A 27,654-nucleotide genomic window follows, 5' to 3' on the forward strand; every position below is an offset into this window, starting at 1 on the left:
GCCCTCCAAGCCTGTTCTGATCATGATGCCTGCCTACACTGAAACCATATGCACTGACACAGTCTGTATCCTTCCATTCCCATCCTATTCACGTATTCATCCAGATTTCCCTTAAATGCCACTATCATACCTGCTCCAACTTCTCCCTGGACATCGCACTCTAGACATTCACCACCCTCTGTGTAAAAAAAACTTGCCTCACACATCTCCTCTGAACTTTTCTCCATGCACCTTAAACCCATGTCCCTAGTACTTGACTCTTCTACCCTAGGAAACAGCATCTGGCTATCCACTCCATCCACGCCGCTCATTAGTAGGTTAAAAAAAAAATGTTTTGTGCTCCACTGAGGCATTCAAGAGGGCAGTAAATGATAATTACTTGAATAGAAGGGATACAGGGGAATGGTACCAAGTTAAGTTGCCTGTTCGCAGAGCTGGTGCAAACATGATGGGCCAACTGGCCTCCTCCTGCACTGTAACAATTCTGTTGATTTGTTGATGGCTTTCAGCCAAGGCACCATTTTTCAAACACAGTGTTATTTTGACGAATAGCACTAGAGTTCTCCTGTGTATCTATAGTTATCTAACTTTTTATAGAAAGATAAAAAAGGGAGTAGGCCATTCAGTCCATCGAGCCTGTTCCGCCATTCAGTGTGATCATAGCTGATCCTCAATCAATGCCGTTCTCCCACTCCTTCCCTAAGCCCCTTTCAAGCCTAGAGATCTATATTTCTTTCTGAAATATGTTCAGTGACTCGGCCTTTTGTCCTAGAGAATTCCACAGGTTACCACTCACTGAGTGAAGACATTTCTTGTCATCTCAGCCCTAAATGGCCTAGCTTGTTCCCTGACACTGTGACCTTTACCTAGATGGTCCCACCCCCACCCCACACTCCATAGACTGGGAAAAGCCGATGCTGAGTGACTTCTATGGCGACTATGGAAAAATTCCCACTTTCACCATTGAATTCAGAGTGTGTGAATATGCATGAGAGTCACACGTGAAGGGAAATTCATTTTGTCTTTTTCTTCCTTTGCTGGGCATGAATCCTCATTTGAGACAACAGCAGTTTGCGGCCTACACAATGGACTTCTATTTAAAGCACTTTTAGGTCCTGTATGCATGCAAGTACCCAAAGTCAACCCAATGATACTCTCTGTGCAATAGTGACCCTGCTGAGATTGGCAGCTCGACAGCATATGGCATCTCCGGGAACGGGTCCAAATCTCAGCACCCTAGGCCCTGGTACATGGTCACGCGGAGTGAGACAAAGCGATTTTACAAGGTCATTTCTGAAGTATTCTGATTAAAAGAACAGTGACCATTTCCACAAACGAGATTGGACAGGACTCTCAACAGAGTCCCACCTGTCCTCATATTTTATTTTTAGTTACTATCTGCCAAATTTATTAATACAATGACCATATAACACAGCGACGTCCACAGTTTTTACCTTCTTACACCACTTTGAACCGTACCATAGATCAGACAGCCGCAAAGAGTTCAAAATAGTTTTCCTTTAACATTGTATTCACACAACAAAATTAAGATGAATTTTTCACATATTTTTCCCTAAAGAAAATGTAACTGGATCCTTTGATGTGTATTTAGGGCAGACAGGACTCCCGGATGAACAGCTCAGTGCCTGCTTGTCCATTACATGGACTGGCAAAAACTAGCCTGAAGACAGTGACCCCAAACAAGGGCCAATTAGCAGTGCCTGGCTATTCGGGGAAAAATGTTGCACACTGATGTTGTAGCCTCTACTGGGTTGAGAAAATGAGGATTTAAAAAAAATAAAGTCAGGACGTGAAAAGCAAACATTGCACGAGGAGAACTCCAGCTCTGATCAGGGAAGGGTTCAGGTTTATAAAACCAAGACCTCTCCCAAGGTGGCTCAGTGCACAAGCGAGCTTCATTATCGTAACAGCATGTAAACAGAGGCTGAACGCCACCCCTGTCATGTTTAATTTGCTGATTAAAAAGAGTATAAATAGGGGATACTTCCATGTCCAGTGGGCACTGCAGGATCTGAAGTGTATCACCACCCTCAGGAAAGGTATTCTGGTTTAGTTAGTTAAGTTTCCTTTGATTAAGTTGATCTTTCTCTACACCCTAGCTATGACTGTAACACTACATTTTGCACTCTCTCCTTTCTTTCCCTACGTATGGTATGCTTTGTCTGTATATGGCGTAAGAGACAATACTTTTCACTGTATACCAATACACGTGACAATAAATCACATCAAAAAAGGTTTTGTTCCAGTTGTAGCACTCCACCAGGAACGTCCCCCGTTATTTTGATTTAATGTATTATTGGTTTTATTAAGAGTTGAAATAGGAAAATAGAGATTGAACTCATTACTATGGTCATTTGGTACAATCACTTTGCATTATAGCAGAAATCAAGGAGCTCTCAAACCAAACGACACCTCACCTAGCATCATGTCTATCTGTTCTTAGACACAGATTGTTAAAAATTAATTCTTCAAATATTTGCACTGTTGTCAAGGCTATTTGTTTGTTACCCAATCTCTAGCTGCCCCAGAGAGAGTGGTGCTGAACTTTGTGAGCCAGTGTGGTCCGTGTTGAGCCAGTGTGGTCCGTGTTGTGAAGGTGCTGTTAGGTAGCAAGTGCCAGGACTTGAATCCCATGACAATGAAGGAATTGGCGATTTGTGTCCGAGTCAAGGTGGTGTCTGAATTGGAAAGGGGAGGGAAAAAATACACCCACTACCCCAGTTCTTCTTTCCAGATCCAAGATTTGGGAAGTACTGTCAAAGCAAAACCTTGAAGGAGTGCATGTGTCTCAAGTCATGAAATCCAGTCTGGACCACAAAAGAGTTTCAATGTTACACTCCTAGGTTCAACTGTACATCAGGACCATCTGCGAGAAAGCAGAGTGGCTAAAGAAGCGACTGGCACCACCAAATCAGAGTGGATACTTGAGGCAAAGCCAAATTTGTCATCAAAAGCAGAAAGTTTTGGAAATTCTCAGCAGGTCTGACACTATCTGTAGAGAGAGAGAGAATGTTTCAAATCTGGATGACCTCTCAGAGCTCCAAATGTGTAATAGCTCCCATTACTCTACTTGGACTGTATCCTATATTCACCAATAGATCTTAGTGATAAGATTTATGACGTATCCAACACTGAGGTCACTGCATTTCCAACAGCAGTTTCCAAACGAACCAAGCCAAAAATATAGATCCTTAAATAAAACAGGGCTTGAGGCTGGACATGGTCCATAGATCATGGCTTTGGTCATCTTGGCTCCCATATCTCTGTACCGTGATAAACAGTGTACTTAGTCTGATCTAAACTCCGCTGGTAATGTTTTGATAGCAAACCCTTTCTATCCTATCAGTCAATCCACACACTGGAGGTGACTTGATTGGTGGGTGAATGATTGAAGAATAACCAAGCACAATGGATTCAGCAGAGACATTGGACAGCACCGAAAAGTAATGTCAACATTTTCCAGTTTTGGACTTCCTTTCAGCAGTTCATTGTGCCAAATCAGCTCTGCAGGGAAGCAGATTTTAGCCAAAATTGTCTCCAGTTTCCAATGCTATTGATGTTTTGGAAGTTCTTCTTTTAACAAAAATTAAATCAGTCCTATCTTTAGATCATTGTTTTTTTCCCCCCAAATGTTCAAATCTGTTTATAGGGCACCATTTGATAAATTGAACGGAGAGGCTGCCAATCTTTTCCTCGGCCTTTTGTAGCACTGCTCTCCAACCAGCTACTTGGGAGCAGCCTCAGACCACTGACAGGTTTGGTGGCCAATTTCTCCTCACACCCATCAGTACCAGGTTTCCATTCTCTCCCGTCAGAGAACAGAACAAAATAAAACACGCAGCGTGAAGAGGGACATTTGGGAGGGTGAAGCCACATTCTAGTACTCCATGGAACAACACATTACCGCATTACCACCAGACTTTGTGGTAGAAGATTGCCCATTTCCCCCACCCCACTTGACAGTACAAAACTAAGCAAAAATTAAGCAATTGTTTGGAGAAACTAACACGCACACAGGTACACATGATATTAATAAAACTGGTCCTCAGCAGCCTCCCTCCTGTCACGCCAGTGTATAAACAAATATTGCACCACCACCATGCTGCAGCCAGCCTTACCTCCCCCATTTAAACGTCCAATTACACGTGGCATCGAAATGGGCATAAGTGAGCAATCCCCAAATAGCATTTGCAAATTTGTATACATGAGGACCCACATACAGAACAAGCTCTCGTAACCTCTAATATCACAAGGCGATGGCCTTTTGGCTTTATCACTAGACTATTAATCTAGAAACTCAGCTAATGTTCTGGGGACTCAGTTTCAAATCCCACCAGAGAGAATTTGAATTTCAATAAAAAGTATCTGGAATTAAGAATCTACTAATGATCACGAAACCATTGTCGATTATCAGAAAAACCCATCTGGTTCACTAATGTCCTTTAGGGAAGGAAATCTGCTGTCCTTATCTGGTCGGGCCTACATGTGACTTCAGACCCAGAGCAATGTGATTGGCTCTTAACTGCCCTCTGAATAAGGGCAACTTGGGATGGGCAATGAATTCTCACCAGCCAGCAGTGCCCATGTCCCACGAATAAATTTTTAAAAAACTCACACCAAAACACAGGAAAGGAATAAGCTTGCAGTTATATCTGCCCTCAGAATAACCCAAAGTCATTCACAGACATTAAGTACCTCTGATGTGCAGTCACTACAGCAGTCCATTTGCCCACAGGAATATCCTGGTAAAGTTGAACAGAATTGATGACAGAGTGCCAGCTGTACCATGGAGGACCTTAGGGCCTTAGTTTAAAGTCTCAGCTATGATCAACAACTCTCAAAGTGTCAGCCTTAGATTAATCAATTTATTTCACAGGATTTGGACGTCGCTGGCTGGGCCAGCATTTGTTGCCCATCCTAACTGCCCTTGAACTGAGTGGCTTGCTAGGTCAATTCAGAGTCATCCACATTTTTGTGGCTCCGGAGTCACGTGTAGGCCAAACCAGGCAAGGACAGCAGATTTCCTTCCCTAAAGGACATTAGTAAACCAAATGGATTTTTTGCAACAATTGACAATAGCTTGATGGTCACTATTACTGAGACTAGCTTTCAATTTCAGATTTTATTAATTGAGTTTAAATTCCATCAGCTGCTGAGATGGGATTTGAACCCCATCTCCTCAAAGCACCAGTCTCAGTCTCTGCTTTACTAGATTTTTAAAGTTTATTTATTAATCTTACAAGTAGGCTTACATTAACACTGCAATAAAGTTACTGTGAAAATCCCCTAGTTGCCACACCCCGGCCCCTCTTCGGGTACACTGAAGGAAAATCTAGCCAATGCACCTAACCAACACATCTTTTGGACTGTGGGAAGAAAGCGGAGAACCCGGAGGAGACACACACAGACATGTTCTTGGCACTGTGAGGCAGTAGTGTTAACCACTGTGCCACCCAGAGTGTGTACTAGCTCAGTGATACTACCACTAGGCCACTGTGTCACAGATTGAGCCCGGGGACACTTGCACAGAGATGAACATCCTAAAACAGAATCAAGAACCAGAGTCTCAAATCCTCAGACAAGATCTCCAACACGGCAAAAGTTCAAGCCATTGAAATGTCCTTTATATTTCTGTTCTAACTGACATTTTCTCTGTCGTTTTTAATTTCTACCAATACATTTTCTATCAGCTAGTGTTCTGCTTGCTTCTTCAGCTCGTATTATTTAAATGACTACACTCTCCAAGTTCAGACTTGCCCCTCACTGCCCTTTTCTACCTTGCTAGGCTTTCTGTGGCTCACTAAGCATGGAGAGACTAGGCAGAAGTCAGGAAGAAAACTTAATATTTAAAAATCAGTTCTGGAGGAGCAATGCAAAAATTGACTCAACAGCCTGTTTCCACGCTGTATTGCTCTATGACTCTATAGCAACATTTTAAAGCATTTGGATAAGTGCTTGGATGGGAAAGGATTAGAGGGATATGGGCCAAACACAGGCAATTGGGACAAGCTAGGATGGCATCTTGCTGGCATGGACCAGTTGGGCCGAAGGGCCTGTTTCCGTGCTGTATGACTCTGATTCTATAGCCAATACAAATACACTGGCAGATGGTCTGCCATTCTTTGCAACAAGTGCTCCTTGAGTGTTGATGGGTGGGGTTGCAGGGAGGAGTGTTAGGGGCATGAGGCAGGAATATCTAAGAAGAATGTGACCTATGTGCAAGAGACCTTCTCCCTATTCCTAGCCCCAGAGGCATTCATTTCTACTCAGACGTTTGTAGTATTCACACAAGCAGGCACAGTAACTATTACTCAAGTGTGTACAATGCAAATACATTAATTTGCAAGTTAAGAGCTAGGAGCAGGAGTGGGCAAAGCAGCCCCTCGAACCTGCTCTGCCATTTAATACAGTCATGGCTGATCTTGTCTGGGCCTCAACTCCACTTTCCTACCCATTCTTCATGATCCTTCAACCCATTACTAATTAAAAATCTGTCTATCTCCTTCTTAAATTTATTCAATGCCCCAACATCCACTGCACCCTGGGGTAGTGAATTCCATGTATTCATCACCCTTTGAGAGAAATTGTTTCTCCTCATCTTTGTTTTAAATCTGCCATCCCTTATTCTAAAACTATTATCTCTCATTCTAGTTTTCCCCACAAGAGGAAGCATCCATTCTGCAGCTACCCTGTCAATCCCCTTTAGCATCTTACATACCTCAACTAGATCTCCCTTCATTCTTCCAAACTCTTGAGAATATAGGCCTAAACTGTTCAATCTCTCCTCATAAGGCAAACCCCTTATCTCTGGAATTAATCTAGTGAACCTCCTTTGAACTGCCTCGAATGTAACTACATCCCTCCTCAAGTAAGAGGACCTAAACTGTACACAGCTCTCCAGGTGCAGTCTCACTGATGCTTTGTACATTTGCAGCAACACTTCACTACTTTCATATTTTAATCCTTTAGCAGCAAATTTCATTAGTCTTCCTTATTACCTGCTGCATCTGCATACTAACTTTGTGATTCATGCACGAGGACACCCAGATCCCTCTGCACCAAAGCACTCCAAAGTTTCTCTCCATTTAGATAATAAATTGCCTTTCTATTTTTCAGACCAAAACGAATAATCTCATGCTTTTCCATATTCAACTGAATCTGCCAACTTTTGACCACTCACCCAATCTATTCACAGCCATGGATAGATTAGGTGAGTGGGTCATGGCCATGGATAGATTAGGTGATTAAATTGCCTATTTCTTTATTGCAATTTACTATCCCATCTAATTTAGGATCTTATGCAAATCTGGCTATAGTACGTTTTATCCCTGCATTCAAATCATTAATATAGATTGTAAATAGTTGGGGGCCCAAGGGCCAAACTCTGAGATACCCCACTAATTACATCTTGTCAGCCAGAAAAAGATCCATTTATCCCGACTCTCAGCCTTTTGTCAGTTAACCAATCTCTGACCAAGCTAATAAATTACCCCTAACCCCGTGAGATCTTACTTTGTGTGGCACCATTTTCAAATGCCTTCTTGAAGTCCAGATATCCACTTTGCTTGTTACACCTTCAAAAGAACTCTAGCAAATTAGTCACACAAACGGGTTCTGTAACTGAGGAACACTACTTTTCCACATCTAGGTCAACAACTCACATGGGCAGGTACAATAACTCACCCGAAGCTGTACAGCTACTTGCATCATGTAACTTTATATGTACAGAATCTCAAGTAACAGTTACAGGGGTTGAGACAGTAATGTCTTACCATTTGTCACACCTTTTCTAAAATGCTCAGATGGATAATCCCTGAAGGTGATGATCTTCAAAAGATTACAATTTAACAATGTGAATAGGAGAGGCAGGAATCATCAAGTCTTGTGGTATAACAAAAGAACTGTTAAGACCTGCTCAGATTTCAGTCTCGCCCTGTTAGCAGCTTCAAACAGTGATTCAAGGCCACACTTTATCCAGGGGAAGAGAAAAACCACAAGACAACAGATTGCCAGCCAGAGGCAGGGCAAAGCTGATGACATTCTGGGAACACTTCTCTTTATCCAGTCATCAGCCCACAATCGCATGTCACAGTGCTGTCCACGGTACAGAGAAAATGGAGCAGCTGCAAATCCAGAGTGTGGCTAAATCTTCCAGAACCCACACAATGCTTGTTTCTTAGAGCAGTGTGTATGGGAAATGCTTTAACCAACCAAAAATATCAATCAGCCTGTACTTCAGCCACCCACATCTGATTTGCGAAAATGTCCTGGTGACAACATCCATTTATAAACAGAATGCTCAGACTGGAGTCAGCCAGCTGGCAGGGACTGACTGCAACCAGCCAGTGGGGACCGTTACCCATCAGCAATTCACACTTCTGTAATCAGTATCATACTAACAACGTGCCAACTTCATCCCCAGATGGCTAAAGAACACTAGCATATCCTTAAAAAGGGCCAAATGGCCTGTTTCTGCCTCATTCCACAATTAACAGCCACATGTGCGCGTTCGAGTCTCCCGAAACAACTTCTCTGACCGAGCAGCGTCCAGCTCCCACGCGGAACACTCGATTAGGGAATCATCCCTCGAATCTGTGCAAGGCCAGAGTCTCCTGGCGTCTTGCAAACAGCACGTAGTAATGTTCCTGTAGATCAATGCCAGATCCAACCACAGCAGTTCTCCCTCTCTCTCCCGCACCCACAGGGACACCGCTCCTTACTCCATTCTAATTCACTACTTCCAACTGGCTCTTCATCGTAAGAAGTGTCACAGCACCAGATTAAAATCCGACAGGTTTATTTAGTATCACAAGCTTTGAGTTCTGCTCCTTCCTCAGGTGAGTGAGGAGTCCATTTATCTGATGAAAGTGCTGTGCTCTGAAAGCTCATGATTCCAAATAAACTTGTTGGATTTTAACCTGGTATTGCGAGACTTCTTATTGTGCTTACCCCAGCCTAACGCTGGCAACTCCACATCATGGCTCGTGACAAGGCACTCTTTAATCTGTCTAAATCAAACAGTTTTTACATTATGAAGGGCATACTTTATCTTCTACGATCTGATAACACACTGGTTGTTTGCTGGCTGCCATTGTGTACAGATGGTGTTCCAACATATAGATTAGTGTTTGGAACATCTCAAAAGGTGCCTGGGAAAGAATAAAGCTACAAGAATCTTGTGAATATGTGACCATCTCACAGTGGAGTGCAGTTTTTAAATCCATCCTGTGTTGGGATAACTTTAAAGAAACCCAGAATTCTGCCTAAGGTGAAGATCTGAGAAAGTTCTTGCAGCCAGTCCAGGGTCATCAGGAAACAGGAGGCTCACTTGGCTCAATAATATGGGAAAACGGGCAAAAGTAGTATTCCACTTTTATGGTAACTGTTAACAAGGAAGACATTTTGTTGTTATTTTGATATTTCAAGAAGAGAAGTGAAGCTTATAACCACACAGCACATGAATAATTTGTAGCAAATGCTCCAATTCAGCAATCATTGGATTTACAAGATACAGGTCATGTTCACCACCTTTTTCACTTTTGCACTTTATTCAGCAATGCTATCTGAATCTAACTTCCCCCTTCATTATCTTGGTCCAGCCATCTTCAACTGCTTTGCTATATCTATTATGACAAGTGTTTCATAACATTCAGATCATGCAGGTCATGACTGCTCAAGAACCAAAGCCATCTGGTATGTGCCAGCCTCCAACGCCACTAGCAACAGCCTTGGAGTTCAATCCTTTAACTTGACCACCCATAACCAAATGCTATCTCTATCAATAGAGAGCAAGGGCTGGGTACATAAGTACACTCACTTCCTATTAGCTTAGGCTGGGTGGTAGCACCTTCACCTCAGTCAGAAGGTCATGGTTTAAATCCTGCTCCAAATCCTTGAGCATAACATCTAGGCCAACACCCCAATGCAATACTGTAAGTGCGCAAAACTGTTGCTCGTCTGGCTTTCCGCAGAATCCTAGAATCTCTACAGTGCAGAAGGAGGCCATTTAGCCCATCAAGCCGGCACCAACAATAATCCCACCCAGGCCCTATCCCCTTAACCTCATATGCCCCTCAATTAAGGGGCAATTTTGCTAAATCAACCTAACCTGCACATCTTTAGAATGTGGCAGGAAACCACTGCACCCAGAGGAAACCCATGCAGACACAGCGAGAACGTGCAAACTCAGCGCAGATAGTGACCAGAGGTCGGAATTGAACCCACGTCCCTGGCGTTGTGAGGCAGCAGTGCTAACCACTGTGTCACCCAATGAGACCACAACAGCCCTCAAGTGCAAAAGTTCCCATGGCACTACTGGCAGCAGGGGCATTTTCCCCCAGTGCCATGACTATAATTATTAGTCTTCAACCAACATCACTAAAAAATGTTTATCTGGTTGTTAATTCAGTGCTATTTGTGGGAGCTTGCTGTATGCAAATTGGCTGTCATGTTTCCTACAATACAGCAGTGACGACTCAAGTTTAACTCTAATAAGTGTCACAAATAGGCTGACATTAACAGAGCAATGAAGTTCCTGTGAAAATCTCCTAGTTGCCACACTCCGGCCCTTGTTCGGTTACACTGAGAAAGAATCCAGCACGGCCAATCAACCTGACCCGCACATCTTTTAGATTGTGGGAGGAAACCAGAACATCCATGCAGACACAGGGAGGATGTGCAGACTCCACACAGACATTGACCCAAACCGGGAATCAAACCCCAGTTCCTACGAGGCAGCACTTCATTGGCTGGAAAGGTCTTTGTGACATTCTGAGATTATGAAAGACATGGCAGAAATGCGAGTCTTTTTCTCTTTGTCTCAACTCAAGGTCTCTTAACTTCCTTGGTTATTCCCTGGAAATTGTACACAGAACTGTCACACTAAATTATTATAGCTCGTTGACACTGTACAGAAAAAAAAAAATCACATTTTGGTATCTTAGAGCACAGTTAATTATAAAGCTCATTATGTTACAGACTTAAGTGAAATGCATCAGCATTCTTGTAACACTAAGAATGTCAAGTGAAATTTAAACCAGCACTAAGATTACTCATTATGATACAAGCTCATTGTTGCTCTATCTGCTTCCTATTTTTTTATTAAAACATTAATTTTCAATCAATGCCATTTTCAAGATGAGTTACAAAATTTCCCAGCGTGTGAAAGGATTATCATGAAACCAGAAGGCATTTCATATTGGTGGGAGTCTGCTGCCTTTGTCCCAGTAATGTTCTGTCAGTCAGGGCTCCTTACATCCGACGCCCGCAGCAGATTATTAATATATTAACACCTACACTACAGGAAGGCTCAATTCTGCGCTCTGTTCTCAGCTAACTGCTCAAATTGGAGCAACAGTTGGGGTGCTACATTTAGCATCAGCTTCTGTAGCAGCCAGCTTTCAGCCAACTCAAGTCTAGTCAACCTTGTAAGACTGTTCCGCTTGTCTTTTTATGGGGCATGTGGAACATCGCTTTTTCCAGGCCTACCCCGGTGCCCTCCCACAACACTTTTACCGATACATCGATGACTATTTTGTTGCTGCCTCACGCTCTCGGCCAGACCTGGAAAAATTCATCAACTTCGTTTCCAGTTCCCACCCCTCCAACACCTTCACCTGGTCCATCTCAGGCACTTCCCTTCCTTGACCTTTCTGTCTCCATGTCCGGCAATAGACAGTCTACCAATATTCATTACAGGCTTACTGACTCCCACAGCTATCTCAGCTACAGCTCTTCACACCCTCCATTCTACAAGGACTCCATCCCTTCCTCTCACTTACTTCACCTGCGTTGCATTTGTTCCAATGATGCCACTTTCCAAAGTGCTCCTTCTTCCTCAACCATGGGTTTCCCACCTACGGTTGTTGACAGGGCCCTCAAAACCGTATGGTCACCTCCCATGCCACAACCCTCATTCCCTCCCAGACAAGGAAATTATGATGCGATTAGGTGAGATTTAGGATGCGGAAGGAAACTGCAGGAGATGGGCACAATTGAAACGTGGAGCTTGTTCAAGGAACGACTACTGCGTGTCCTTGGTAAGTATGTACCTGTCAGGCAGGGAAGAAGTGATTGAGGCGAGGGAACCGTGGTTTACGGAAGAAGTTGAATTGCTTGCGAAGAGGAAGCAGGACACATGCCAAGATGAGACGTGACAGCTCAGTTAGAGCGCTTGAGAGTTACAAGTTAGCCAGGAAGGGATACGAGAAGTCTTTTGGCAGGTAGGATCAAGGAAAACCCTAAAGCTTTCTATAGATATGTTATGAATAAAAGAATGACTAGGGTAAGATTAGTGCCAGTCAAGGACAGTAGTGGGAAGTTGTACATGGAATCTGAAGAGATAGGAGAGATGCTAAAAGAATATTTTTCGTCAGTATTCACACAGGAAAAAGACAATGTTGTCGAGGAGAATACTGAGATACAGGCTATTAGACTAGATAGGATTGAGGTTCATAAGGAGGAGGTGTTAGCAATTCTGGAAAGTATGAAAATAGATAAGTCCCCTGGGCCAGATAGGATTTATCCTAGGGTTGTCTGGGAGGCTAGAGAGGAGATTGCAGAGCTTTGGCTTTGATCTTTAGGGCGTCATTGTCTACAGGAATAGTGCCAGAAGACTGGAGGATTGCAAATGTTGTCCCCTTGTTCAAGAGGGGGAGTAGAGACAACCCAGGTAATTATAGTGAGCTTTATTTCTGTTGTGGGCAAAGTTTTGGAAAGGATTATAAGAGATAGGATTTATAATCATCTAGAAAGGAACAATTTGATTAGGGATAGTCAACACAGTTTTGTGAGGGGTAAGTTGTGCCTCACAAACCTTATTGAGTTCTTTGAGAAGGTCAAAGAGGTGGATGAGGGTAAAGAAGTTGATGTGGTGTATATGGATTTTACTAAAGTGTTTGATAAGGTTCCCCACGGTAAGCTATTGCAGAAGATACAGAGGCATGGGATTGAGGGTGATTTAGTGGCTTGGATCAGAAATTGGCTAGCTGTAAGAAGACAGAGGTTGTGGTTGACAGGAAATGTTCATCCTGGAGTTCAGTCACTAGTGGTGTACTGCAAGGATCTATTTTGGGGCCACTGCTGTTTGTCATTTTCATAAATGACCTGGATGAGGCTGTAGAAGGATGGGTTAGTAAATTTGCAGATGACACTAAAGGTGGTGGAGTTGTGGACAATGTGGAAGGATGTCACAGGGGGACATAGATAAGCTGCAGAGCTGGGCTGAGAGGTAGAAAATGGAGTTTAATGCAGAAAAGTGTGAAGTGATTCACCTTGGAAGGAGTAACAGGAATACAAAGTACTGGGCTAATGGCAAGTTACTTGGCAGTGTGGATGAGCAGAGAGATCTTGGTGTCCATGTGCGTAGATCCCTGAAAGTTGGCACCTCAGTTGATAGGGTTGTTAGGGCAGCATACGGTGTGTTAGTTTTTATTGGTAGAGGGATTGAGTTTTGGAGCCATGAGGGCGGCACGGTAGCACAGTGGTTAGCACTGCTGCTGCTTCACAGCTCCAGGGTCCTGGGTTCGATTCCTGGCTCGGGTCACTGTTTGTGTGCAGTTGGCACATTCTCCTCGTCTCTGCGTGGGTTTCCACCGGGTACTCTGGTTTCCTCCCACAGTCCAAAGATGTGCGGGTTAGGTTGATTGGTCATGCTAAGAAATTGTCCCTTATTGCCCAGTGATACATAGGTTAGAGGGATTAGTAGGTATAATATGTAGGGATAAGGGGGTAGGGCCTGGGTGGGATTGTGTTTGGTGCAGACTCAATGGGCCGAAGGGCCTCTTTCTGCATTGTAGGGTTCTAAAAAAAGGTCACGTTGCAGCCGTACAAAACTCTGGTGCGGCCACACTTAGAGTATTGTGTACAGTTCTGATTGCCGCATTATGGGAAGGATGTGGAAGCATTGGAAAGGATGCAGAAGAGATTTACCAGGATGTTGCCTGGTATGGTGGGAAGGTCATATGAGGAAAGGCTGAGGGACTTGAGGCTGTTTTCGTTAGAGAGAAGAAAGTTAAGAGGTGACTTAATAGAGGCATATAAGATGATCAGAGGATTAGATAGGGTGGACAGTGAGAGCCTTTTTCGTCGGTTGGAGATGGCTAGCGCGAGGGAACACAGCTTTAAATTGAGGGGTAATAGATATAGGACAGATGTCAGAGGTACTTCTTTACTCAAAGTAGTAAGACCATGGAATGTTCTGCCTGCAACAGTACTGGATTCACCAGCATTAAGGGCATTTCATTGGTTTCACAGGTCAGCACAACATTGAGGGCTGAAGGGACTGTACTGTGCTGTAATGTTCTATGTTCTAAGGATAAAATCTCCCTTGTTCATGCATTTCACCCCAACAGCCTCCACCATTTTCACCAACTCCAGCATGATGCCACCACTAAACACATCTTCCCTTCACTCCCTCTGTCAGCATTCTGCAGAGACTGTTCCCTCCAGGATAACCTGTCCACTTTTCCATGATACCCAACACCTCTTCCACCACCCACGGCACCTTCCCATTCAATTGCAGAAGGTGCAACACCTGTCCCTTTATCTCTTTATGCTCACTGTCCAAGGTCCAAAACACTCATTCCAGGTTAAGCAACATTTCGCTTGCAACTCTTTCAATTTGGTCTATTGCATTCACTGCTCCCAATGTAATCTCCTCTATATCAGAAGAAACCAAATGTGGACTGGATGATCGCTTTGCTGAGCACCTCTGGTCTTGATGTAATCAGGACCTTCCTGTTGCTTGCCATTTTAACACACGATCCTGCTCCCGTGCCCACATCTGTCCTTAGCCCGCTGCAATATTCCAACAAAGCTCAACACAAACTGGAGGAACAACATCCCATCTTCCGGCTCAACACGGTACAGCCTACTGCTCTCAGCGTCAAATTCAACAACTTCAGATAATAAGCTGTACCCCACCTCGACCCCTTTGTTTTCATTTTATGTAATTTACCTTTTATTTCTTTATTGTCTCTTTATTTTTCTTCCCCCTATTTTATCCCCATTTTCTTATCTTTTCTCCCTCTTTCTCTCAATTTTACCTCTTCACCACCCCCCCCACCCCGCTCCAACATTCTCATCTGTCACAGTTTACCCTCTGATTTTTAGCTTGCCTGCCATGTGGCCATTCACACCTGTTATTCTCTCTATGGACTGCTATTAGCAGCCTTTCCCCCATTTTTGTGGCTATGACCCATCTTTCATTCCCTCACCCTGCAGTATAAATATCTCCCATTTTCTCTGCCTTTTAGCTTTGACAAAGGGTCATCTGGACTCGAAACGTCAGCTTTTTTCTCTCCTTACAGATGTTGCCAGACCTGCTGAGATTTTCCAGCATTCTCTCTTTTGGTTGCGAAACTGATCTCCCCATTATAAGATCCAATCAAAATCAATAAGGTCAACAAAGAGTCAACATTGTCAGTTTCATATCCGATTATCAATTGGCCTTAATGACCTAGGATGTGTGGCTTACAATGTAAATCCTCCATTGCTGAAGAGCACAATTGTGTGGACATCACTCAACACTGCCTGCCAACACTCACATGTGATCAATGACAGATACTGGAAGAGAAGTCAGGCTCCATGGAACTAAACTTTCCAGGGAGGAACAGAAAAAAGGAACCATGACAGAACAGGTTACGAGGCTGTGAAATGCACAGCCTGACAAGGATGGTGGAGATGGGTTCAACTGTTACGCCCAATAAGCAACTTGGATATAGGTGGGAAATGGAACATCTTGCAGACCTGTGAGGGAAGAGCAGGGGATAACTCTTCCAAACAACCAGCACTGACAGATGGGTCAAACGGCCTCCCTTCTGTACTGTACCCTGTTAAGATTAAAACTTGCAATGGCAGAAAGAACTTTTACATAGAAAACGTCCCAGGTACTTCAATGACCCAGGTCAGATTAAGAGGTGGCCAAGCAATAAGCAAATCGGTTGCAAGGCGAGTTCTGAAAGGACAGGACGGTAGAGAGGAGGAGGGCTTTAAACAAAGAATACAGCACAGAAACAGCTCAGCAAGGCTGTGCCAATATATGGTTTCCATACGTCTCCTGTTCACATATCTATCAAGGTACGCCTCGAACGTTGCTAATGTGCCTGCTTCCACCATCTCCACCGGCAGTGGGTTCCAGGCACCTAGTACCCTCTGAAAAACTTCCCCCGCATGTCTCCCTTAAACTTACCCCCTTTCACCCTAAACCTGTGTCCTCTTGTAACTGACCTTTCCACCCTAGAAAAAAGCCTCTGACTATCCACCCTATCCAATGCCTCACAATTTTGTAGTCCTCCATCAGGTCGCCCCCTCAGCCTCCATCTTTCCAGTGAAAACAATCTGAGTTTTTTCAGCCTCACCTTATACCTAAAACTCTCCAGGCCAAGCAAAATCCTCATAAACCTTCTTTGTACCCTTTAGGGAAAGAGAAATAAATTTTGCATTTATATAGCACTTTTCACACCCATCAAGCGTCTCAGGGCCCTTTACAGCCAAAGCAGTATTATTTTTGATGTACTATCACTGTTGTAATGTGGCGGTCTATTTTCACACAGTAAACTCCCATAAAATAGCAACATGATAATGTCTAGCTAATCTGTTTATGTTTTAATTTTTTTTTAAATTCATTTTTACAGGATGTGGGTGTCGCTGGCTGGGCCAGCATTTATCGCCCAGCCCTAAATGACCTCCATTTCAGAAGACATTTAAGAGTCAGCTACATTGCTGTGGCTCTGGAGTCATATGTAGGTCACAGCAGGTAAGGACGGCAGATCTCCTTCCCTGAAGGACATTAGTGAACCAGATGGGTTTTTCTGACAGCGGTTTCATGGTCGTCAGCCTCCGGTTTCCTTTCACAGTCCAAAATCCAAAATTGTACAGGTTAGGCGCATTGGCCATGATAAATTACCCTTTAATGTCAGGGGAACTAACTAGGGTAAGTGCATGAGGTTATAGGGATAGAGCCTGGACGGGATTGTGGTCGGTGCAGACTCGATGGGCCAAATGGCCTTTTTCTGCACTGTAGGATTTCACGATTCTATAATTAGATTTTTAATTTCAGATTTTTACCAAATTCAAATTTCACCATCTGCCACGTGGGATTCGTACCCAGGTCACCAGAGAATTACCCTGGGTCTCTGGTCCAGTGAGAATTCCAGTGTGCTACTGCCTCCTCCATGAGGGGGATGAGTAGTGGCCAGGACACTGGGGATTGCTCCTCTGCTCTTCTTCCAAACAGTGTCACTGGATATGTGACATCCTCCTGAGCAGGCTGATGGGACCTCAGCTTAACACCTTATCCACACAATGCACCTCCGATAGTGCAGCACTCCCTCACACTGCCTTAATTCTGGTGCTCAAGGCTCAGGAGTGGGATCCGAACTTGGAGTCTTGTGCCTGGGAAACAAGAGTGCTCCTAAATGGACCACATCTGGCAAGGGCAGGGGAAGAGGATTATAGTGCTGGAGAAGGTTAGAGAAAGGTTGACGTCTACATGCAACGATAATACTTGCAAATGTTAGGCTGGGCAAACACATGACAAACGTATCAATGAAGACAGTGGCTATGGACGAACAGGACGTGGCGTGGTATGTTATAGTATCCATATCAGATATCAAAATGACTTCAGAAATGGGTGCCATACGCAAGGCCTTCAATCACTGATGGTATACTGGTGAACACAGGGGCCCATCACTCTTCTGAGCTGGGGTTACCCAGATCGCTCCACAATTACTTTAGACCACCTCACTCAGGAGTTAACTTCCCCAATCTGCAGCTCGTTGTCATGTAGCCCCCAATGAACCCTTTCAGGTTCAATTCCATTGCCCAAGAATAATGCTGTCAATTTTATACCCATTCCACCCATGAGAATGGGGATGAGAATCATATCAGCCTAATTCTGCTCCTATATCTTATGGTCTTATTCCACTTACTAACCTCATTAAACACCTCCACACATTTATCCAGTCAGAGGATTAAGAACTACAGTATCACCTGTTAATACCCTGAATACAAGACTGATAATGCTCTGTTACCCTCTCATTAGAATGCAGCAAACAGAATAAAAGTAATTATTAATAAGACTCTGGCCAAGACCCAAATTGTGCAGTTCAGAAACAGCTCCAGCAACATGTCCAAAATTAACTAAGATTCCTCCAAATGCAGATCTTAAATCAAATGCAAGGGAAGGACAAAACTGATTCAGTTTAAAGTTTAGTTATTAGTGTCACAAGTAGGTTTACATTAATACTACAATGAAGTTGCTGTGAAAATTCCCTAGTCACAACACTCCAGTGCCTGTTCGGGTACACTGAAGGAGAATTTAGCATGGCCAATGCGCCTAAATCAGCACATCTTTCGAACTGTGGGAGGGAGCCTGAGCAGGCCCACACATACATGGGGACAGCGTGCAGACTTCGCCCAGACAGTAATCTAAACCGGGAATCAAACCCGTGTCCCTTTCGCTGTAAGGCAGCAGTGCTAACCACTGTGACATAATGCCACCCTAGCCATCAGCACTCAGCTCAAGCCGCACACAAGTTATCAGTGTGACTGAGGAATAACAGCGATTACCAAGAGAGAGTACAACTACAAACCTGCAAGCTAAACCTGGGTTGCACTCCCACATCTCAGTGTCCCTCCAAACCACTGGTTAAACAGGCACTCCCCGTGTGTCTGATCTTGGATATGTTGTGAGAGGCAGCATTTTGCAAGTTTTAAGAATCTCCCATTCCAGAGAATGGAAATATGAGCTGAAGCATCATCACATGACTTGACACTGGTCAAAAGAACTGACGGTTCCCAGTAGCCATTACCACGGAATCAGTACTTGGCCCCAAGCCCCTCAGATAATGGAAAAAGAGATGATCAGGACTTCACACTCACTGAAACATAGATAGAGCAGGTGGGGGCCATTCAGCCCTACGAGCCTGATGCACCGGTTATGATCATGGCTAATCATCCAACTCAATAGCCTGATCCCACCTTTCCCCCCCATATCCTTGGATCCCCCGGGCCCTATTCTTCATTCATCTACTTCAAATCCTCAGCCCGAATCCTCCACCATCACCAAATAGAAAGTAAAGGTTTTCAGTCCTTGTCTGTATCAGCGTCACTGATTCTATTCCCCTCCCTAGCCAATGACTCTGACTAAACGCAACAGCTCACATCCTCAGCATTCCACCTGACCACCCCTTCTCCGTATCCCTTCCAGGTCAAGGGCCATCAGCTTCTATCCCTGCCACGATCTCAGCCACTTGTGTTGCTGTAAGCCTTCCTCCCAGATCTTCACCACTCTGGACTTGACCATTCTGTGCTTCTCCTGGCCTGCTGGCTGACCATCCCCCACACGGGATAAACACTGGCTGACCCAAAATTCAGCTGCCTGTATTCCATCTGTGACCAAGTGCTGCTCAAACCAACGCGTCTGGTCCCCTCAATTCCCACCTTTTATGTCTCAATCCTGGAATGGTTTGACTCCTCCCTACCTCTAACCTCCTACAATCACCTCGCTCTCCATTCCTGTGGCAGTCTCAATTTCTCTCTGTGCCTGTGAGTGCTGACCCTGTCCGCAGCCACCTCCGCCTCAGTCTGGAATCACTCCTGGCTTCAATCAATTCATCTCCTACTTTAAGACTAACCAAACTTTCACTCACCCCAGTTTAATACGTCCTTTCTTTGGCTTGGCATCCATTTGCATAGACATAGCTGTGGAGGAGGTCATTCAGCCCATCAAGCCTGTACTGACCACAATCCTGCCCAGGCCCTAGCCCCATGCATTTGCCCTAGCTAGTCCCCCTGACACTGAGGGGCAATTTACCATGGCCAATCCACCTAACCTGCACACCTTTGGACTGTGGGAGGACACCCACACAGACACAAGGAGAACATGCAGACGCCACACAGTGACCCAAGCCAGGAATTGAATCCAGATCCCTGGCGCTGTGAAGCTAAGCACTGTGCCACCCCAATATGTTATAACTCGATGAACTGCCTTGATGAGACACTGTGTAAACACAAATCACTCTTGTCTATGGGACAAGAGATACGGGATAAGAGTGCTTTCAATCGACAGAAAGGTTTCTACCCCTCTTGGGCTGCCTACCTTCCCTTTTGAAGCACGCAGTCAGACAGCCCAAAGGAAATAGCACAAAGCCTGCATGCCCACTGCCACAGAAGAACAACAACAAAGAGAAAATGTACCAAAAGCATCAAAACATCAGCAGGGCTTTCAGCCCTATGCATTATCTGATGGCTGGTTGTCGCTTTGCTCTGCGTGTGCTGATATGTATGATTAGTACCTATGAAAATCAGGGAAAGTCCCTGCAGGCTCCTCCACACCACAACCATCCTCTGAATCATTCAAAAGATCAGCCGACTCAAAAGCTGAACTGTCTGTATTGTCATATGTCCTCATGTCACTGTTACCGAGGGAAAGGATGTTGTTTTTTTCTATACACGAAGGAAAGGTTGTTTTTTTTTAATATATAGATTTAAAAATCTGTATTGTCCCAATGTCATTGTTACTGGCAGAAATGTTGTCTTTTTTTAAATACATACATACACACATTCAAAATGAGAGCTACATCAATAAAATCTGCCTCGCAGGCAACTGTGGTGAAATGAAGCTACATGCTGAGATATTGTGCACTCGCGCCGTTCTCCCTCACACCAGCAGCTTCATCTGGGCTTGCCACAGGAGGTGCCAGCTCACTGAAGCTTCAGCAATGTGGCGGCAGGACTGGAAAGAAAAATGTTACTGAGAGAAAAAAGACCCTTCAATCGAGAAACTCAAATCCAGCTTTTGAAATCCTGAGCAATCCCATCCTGTAGGTCTAGGGAGATTTCATAACTTATTGGAGCAGAATTAGGCTGCTTGACTCATCGAATACGCTCTGCCATTCAGTCATGGCTGATAAGCTCCTCATCCCCACTTTCCTACCTTTTCCCCATAACCCTTCAACCCATTACCAATTAAAAATCTGTCTCACTCCTTCTTAAACATAGTCACTGTCCCAGCATCCACCGCACTTTGCAATGGCAAATTCCACAGATTCACAATCTTTTTGGGAGAAGTAGTTTCTCTTCAACTCTGTTTTAAATTTGCTACTCCTTATCCTAAGGCTATGACCTCTTTTCCAAGAATGCCCCTCAAGAAGACGCATCTGCTCCATGTCTGCTTTATCCATACCTTTTATCATCCTGTATACCTCAATTTGATCTCCCCTCATTCTTCTAAATTCCATTGGACTGGAAGGGCATGCTTGCCCTCGCTTGCTTTCCAAACTCTAAGCCCAATGATTAGGGGTCCTTCATTGTCAGCCACAGCAGGCTGAACTAACCTTCAGACACTTTGATCTTGTATGTAGAATAAAACGCCATATATTACTAAACACTTCCCCTCCGAAACCAACTTCTAATTGCCACGTGACAAGAGGCAATCTGATCTTTTTCATATTCATTCTGGGAATGGGCATCACTGATAAGGTCAGCATTTATTGTCCATCCCCACCTGCCCCTGAGAAGGTGATCCATAAGATGATAAGATTAGGAGCAGAATTTGGCCCATCGAGTCTGCTCCGCCATTCAATCATGGCTGATAAGTTCCTCAAACCCATTCTCCTGCCTTTTCCCCATAACCTTTGATCTCCTAACCAAACAAAAACCAATCTATTTCTGCTTAATACATTCAATGACTTAGCCTCCATAGCCTTATATGGCAATAAATTCCACAGATTCATCACCCTCTGAAGAAATTCCTCTTCTTCTCAATTCCAAAGAGTCCTGCCTTTATTGTAAGGCTATGCCCTCGGGTCCTAGCCTCTCCTATGGCAGCACGGTGGCGCAGCGGTTAGCATACTCCACAGCACTAGGGACCCACATTTGATTCCCAGCTTGGGTCACTGTCTGTGCAAAGTTTGCATGTTCTCCCTGCATCTGCGTGAGTTTCCTCCGGGTGCTCCAGTTTCCTCCCAGAGTCCCAAAAACCTGCTGCTTAGGTGGATTGGCCATACTAAATTCTCCCTCAGGTGTACCCAAACAGGCGCCGCAGTGTGGCAACTAGGAGATTTTCATCATTGCAGTGTTAATGTAAGCCTACTTGTGAGTAATAAAAATAAACTTAAACTTTGTAATGGAAACACCTTCCCCACATCCACTCTATCTAGGTCTTTCATCATTCCATAAGTTTCAATAAGATCCCACCTCATCCTTCTAAACTCCAAGTGCAGACTCAGAGTCCTCAGATGCTCTTCATACGTCAAAGCTTTTCACATCTGGGATCATTCTCATGAATGTCTGATGGTGCTGAGCTGCCTTCTTGAACCTTTACAGTCAGTGCGTATACCTTCACCACACAATCTCGTGAGGTCAGGAGTTCCAGGATTTTGGCCCAGTGACAATAAAGGATCAGTGGCGGACATCGATCTGTGGCTTGTAAGGGGACCTGACAGCAATGGTGCTTGTGTGCACACTTCCTGCCCTTGCCCTTGTAGGTGCTGGGGTCTGCAGGGGTTTGGGGAGGACTGTCAAGCTGGAATCATTTCATCGGCAGAGGGAAGCTGGTGGGATTCTTCCCCTTTGAATGAGAGAAAATTTAAGCATTGATTCAGAATATTTCTTTGACTGGATATCCCGTAACACGGTCAGCCGTATTCCTGAGCATCAGACTAATAGGGGAAACTGGAGTACCAGGAGGAAACCCAGGCAGGCACGGGGAGAACATGCAAACCCCAAACTCCAGAACTTTCAGTCCCTCAGAAACCATCACATTCCAACTCGGATTGTTCATCTCGATCTGCATTTTTTCTTACAATTTGATTAAAGCCAGGTATTCTTCCAGCTGCAGTCAACTGCAGACCCATTATTGCTATGGAGTAGTGGAGAAGTTGAATCTAGAGGCATGACACAGTACAGGAAATTATCCTTCCAGACCTGAGACAATTACATGCCTGGTAACAACATTAACTGCTCTATTTTTAGTTCACAGTTGCTGTTGATCCAATTACATTGCCACTGAAAACAATCCCAGGCCTAAAATTACCTGCAGCAGAGTACTTCAGAATTCTGAGCAGGAGCCAATTCCTCATTAGACACCAGAGTGTCACATCATCTACCTTGCAGAATGGCATGTCCCTCCTTCCCCTGGACCGAATCCTATCCTTCTTTCTAACTCATCCAGCCTGTGATGTTACTCAGCATATCAGTTCACCAAAGCTTCTGTGTATTCCTTCAATCATATCTCAGCACCAAATGGCTTCATGTATGACCAAAAGGTGGCAGCCCAGACAGAAAGTTGGGTTATTTGCTTTTAAAACAAGAAGCCCATCATTAGATCAAAAATGGACTTTAAGTTGCACACCAGACAGCAACTTAAATTTAATTTATTAGTGTCACAAGTAGGTTTACATTAACACTGCAATGAAGTTTCTGTGAAAATCGCCTAGTCGCCACACTCCAGCACCTATTTGGGTACACAGAGAATTTAGCATTGCCATTGCACCTAAACAACATATTTTTCAGATTGTGGAAGGAAACCAGAGCACCCAGAGGAAACCCATGCAGATATGGGAAGAATGTGCAAACTCCACACAAACAGTGACCCGAGCCGGGAATCGAACCCAGGTCGCTGGTGCTGTGAGGTAGCAGTGACTATCAGACAAATTCAGAGCAGGCAAATGCTCCTCGAAATGGCCTAACAAAGCCTCTGCCAAGCAGTGAGATACCTCACCTGCCTACCAACCACAGCCACGTCACCAGCATTTCTCCCTCTCTGATCGGCAGCCGGTAAGGATTGATTACGCCGTTCTTTGATATAAAGCACCAGAAAGGCAAATTCAGTTCAGGGGAAATAGAGATGTCACTACATTCACAATCCAGAGGCCTAGGCTAATGACCTGGGGACATGCATTCAAATCTTCCCACCGCAGTTGGTGGAATTTAAATGCCATTAATAAATCAGGAATTATAAAGCTAGTGTCAGCCGTGGTGGCCATGACAATATCACCAATTGCTGTAAAAATCCATCCGTTTCACTAATGGCACGAAAGGAAGGAAATCTTCTGTCCGTACTCAGTCTGACCTAAATGTGACTTCAACCCACACAATGACTGCCCTCTGAAATGGCCTAACAAAGACACAGTTCAAGGGCAATCAAGGATGAGCAATAAATGTTGGCCTTGTCAGCGATACTCACATCCCAGGAAAGGACCGAAAATTTCATTCACTATCACAAGACACCAAGTCAATGTTTTCTGACAAACTTCTTCTTTAAAAGGGTATAAGTGTCGAGTTAATTATATGATCAGTGACACATTCAATGGTATGTTACCATCCCACTAATTAAATGCCAGAAATTCACAGTTCCTCGCAAACCAGCACAAAAGGAGGTTGCCTAGTGATAAAACTGAAGAGGTGAATTATATCCACTGTTTGGGTTACTGAAGGAATGTTGCCACACATAAGAAATAGAAACAAAACGGAAATGAGCGCCCAGGGCGCAGGCAGCCCTGCCCAGGGCGCCAGGATCAGCGTGTGGATTTCAGCATGTATTCCTTCAGTGACCAAATCTATGTTATTTAAAACCAAAAAGATTCAACATATTTGCAGCCTTCGTTCCTGAACATAATCTAGAACCTATGTTGCACCCATATCAACCCATGTTGGACACAGACCCCATCTCAGAATCACAATAACCAGACATCTGAAACTAAGGAAGCATCACATAACCTGGTTTACATTTTAAAAAAAAGGATTCCACCCCCTCTATCCAAGCAGCCGGTTACATTATTAGGGAAGTATACAGATGGGCACACCTATCACCATGTTTCCAGTTATTACCTAGCTTGTAGTCCGCAAGTATGATCACCAGTGGGGAGGTGCCTTTCCAGATCTGGTGACGGTGACAGTGTAAATAACCTCCCAATGAGTCTGCATAGCAGAACCTTTCTGCTACCTTCCCAGGGCACATTACCACAACACCATAACACACTGTCTATATACAACACAGAAATGTAACTTCAGTCAGCACATGTACACTGCACCCACTGAGGAAAGTGTGTCTCTGTTTTTGTCAAAAGCCACGATACATACACGCAGATACAGAACTGTACCCGTGTGTCTGTGATACTTTGTGTAACCTACACATGTGCAATAATTACACTAAAGTATCCCTACTCTGTATTGACATTGCTGGGCTATCACCCATTACAGATCATCAGTCAAGATTACACTAAATGGACATGCCACAAATTGCAACAATCAAAACATTCCTGGGCTGAAGTGACATTAATATGACCCTCCCCAATTTAGCATCTGTGACTGTGTGCAGGAGTTGGTAACTGTGAGAATGCACGTGAGGGGTAAACCGGAGGGGGAGCCAGAGTAGTCGCGAGAGAGAGGGGGAGTTTGGGAAGGGGTGGCAAGAGAGAGGAGGGGAGCCAGGGGTTGGGGGTGTGGCAAGAGAGAGGGGGAGCTGGGGATGGGGATGAGGGGGGGGGGGGTTGATGAGAAGGGGGAGCCGGGGAGGGGGTGGTGGTGAGAGTGAGGTGGGGGAGCGGGGTGAGAGAGAGGAGGAGCCAGGGTGAGAGGGGATGTGAGTGGGGGGGGGAGCTGGATGGGGGGGGGTGTGAGAGAGGGGCGGGAGCTGGATGGTGGGGGGGGGGTGTGAGAGAGGGGCGAGAGCTGGACGGGGGGGGGGTGTGAGAGAGGGGCGGGAGCTGGACGGGGTGGGGGTGTGAGAGAGGGGCGGGAGCTGGACGGGGTGGGGGTGTGAGAGAGGGGCGGGAGCTGGACGGGGTGGGGGTGTGAGAGAGGGGCGGGAGCTGGACGGGGTGGGGGTGTGAGAGAGGGGCGGGAGCTGGACGGGGTGGGGGTGTGAGAGAGGGGCGGGAGCTGGACGGGGGGGGGGCGGTGTGAGAGAGGGGAAGGAGCTGGGTCAGTGGGTGGGGGGGGGGGTGCGAGAGAGGGGGAGAAGCCGGTGGGGGGGTGACAAAGAGGGGGGGGCGGGTGACAAAGAGGGGGGGCCGGGGAGGGGGGGGGGTGTGACAAAGAGGGGGAGCCGGGGAGGGGGGGGCGGTGTGACAAAGAGGGGGAGCCGGGGGGGGGGGGGGGGTGACAAAGAGGGGGAGCCGGGGAGGGGGGGGGGTGACAAAGAGGGGGAGCCGGGGAGGGGGGGGGTGACAAAGAGGGGGAGCCGGGGAGGGGGGGGGTGACAAAGAGGGGGAAAGAGAGAGACACTGAAGAACATCAAGCAGACTGAGTGGCTGACTGCAAATTACCCTCTGTCCCTTATCTAAAATCTGAAACTTGAATGTTACAGGGAGGGTGGTTTTCCGGCCAATCCCCGCAGTGAGATGTGAGGGACACCAGGGCAGAGCAACCGGGGAGGAGAGGAAGCGACAGGCGTCCCTGAAATGTATCCTGTTGACTCGAAACCATTTTGTCAGCAGCAGCTTGGGGATCGCTCACTCACCTTCGCCCGAAGAACTTGAGGCCGGTGAAGGGTTTGTTCTGGTGGTGGTGGTGGTGGTGATGGTGGTGAGGAGACGCCGGGCTCTGCTGCTCATTCTCACAGGACACAGGCAGCTCGCAGGAGGACGATCCGGACGCTGAGGATTCCTCCAGATCCGCCTGGAGCTCTTCCTCCCCTTGCTCCATCCTGGGGAAGGAAGAAATGCTTCCCAGTGGGAGAGAGAGAGAGTGTGTATCCCCGGGCTGATGTGAGTTGCCAGCCGTATGGGATCTTTCAGCTCTTCATGTAGCCAGAGAGTCAGTCCAGAGCACAGTGTGTGTGGAGCTGGGATTGAGAGCTACATTAACAGGAGGCACAGAGGAAATAACAGGGCTTTACACAGCATTGGACAGAGGGAGGAATTAAAACAACCAGGAATCCTAAATAAATAAATAAATACATTCATAAATAAATAAAAAGTTGCAATTTCTGCTCCAGCAGGACTGGCACCCGGAAGTAACTGGATCTAGCTGGGATGGGCTTTAAATCAGCTCCCACTCCTCCTCGGAGTGCTATTAGACAGGAGGGGAAAGCTCCTGGAACAAGGCGACTGTATACCCAGCTGCAGTAGAGTTGGGAACAGTCAGCCTGTGCTGTGAGACACTCTGCCCTAGAGCTACAGTACACATACACACACTCTCTCTCTTTAAGCTGCTTCTCTCAATCGGATGCTGCACATTCAAGAACAGGAAGTTTGCAATGCCTGCACTCAGAAGAGTGACAGGACCCTGATAGTTGCCTGCTGATCTGCCTCCTGGAGAATGAATGAAACTTCTGCAAGAGTGACAGAGAATGGAGAAGGTGTTGCTGCCATCTGCCGTGCCTTCCACCAAGCAGTCTGCGCGTGTATACAGCCTCTGCCCACAGCATCTCAATCAGAGTTGGAAAGGAAGGGGAGAGTTGGTGGCATTCACCCTGGGAGAACTGCCAAGTGTATCTCATTAAGAGTGCCAATCACTCGGGTTAAAATTGCAACCTGCTTTGATGGATGTTAGCCTTACCTTCCTGTGCAATTACAGTTTACTATCGCGGGCAAGACATTTAATCGCTGAGTTAACGGTTTGTAACAATGCCATGCGAACATATTATTATCAGACAACCCCCCTGCAGCCAATGCTTATTTAAAT

General features: G+C 45.4%; 1 protein-coding gene across 2 annotated transcripts in view; it reads right to left on the minus strand.

Moving 5' to 3' along the window:
• The window catches only part of dgkza (diacylglycerol kinase, zeta a), a 475,544-nt gene extending 448,377 nt beyond the window's left edge, over positions 1 to 27,167 (minus strand). For both annotated transcript variants that reach the window (XM_080190495.1, XM_080190494.1), the window contains exon 1: positions 26,489 to 27,167. In XM_080190495.1, the coding sequence (XP_080046621.1) occupies positions 26,489 to 26,673 (185 nt within the window). In that variant the 5' untranslated portion in view covers positions 26,674 to 27,167. The remainder of the gene's footprint in view (positions 1 to 26,488) is intronic.
• Between the last annotated feature and the right edge of the window lie 487 nt (positions 27,168 to 27,654).

Source organism: Carcharhinus amblyrhynchos, chromosome 6 (genome assembly GCF_965287045.1).
Source record: "Carcharhinus amblyrhynchos chromosome 6, sCarAmb.v2.hapA, whole genome shotgun sequence".
NCBI lineage: Eukaryota > Metazoa > Chordata > Chondrichthyes > Carcharhiniformes > Carcharhinidae > Carcharhinus > Carcharhinus amblyrhynchos.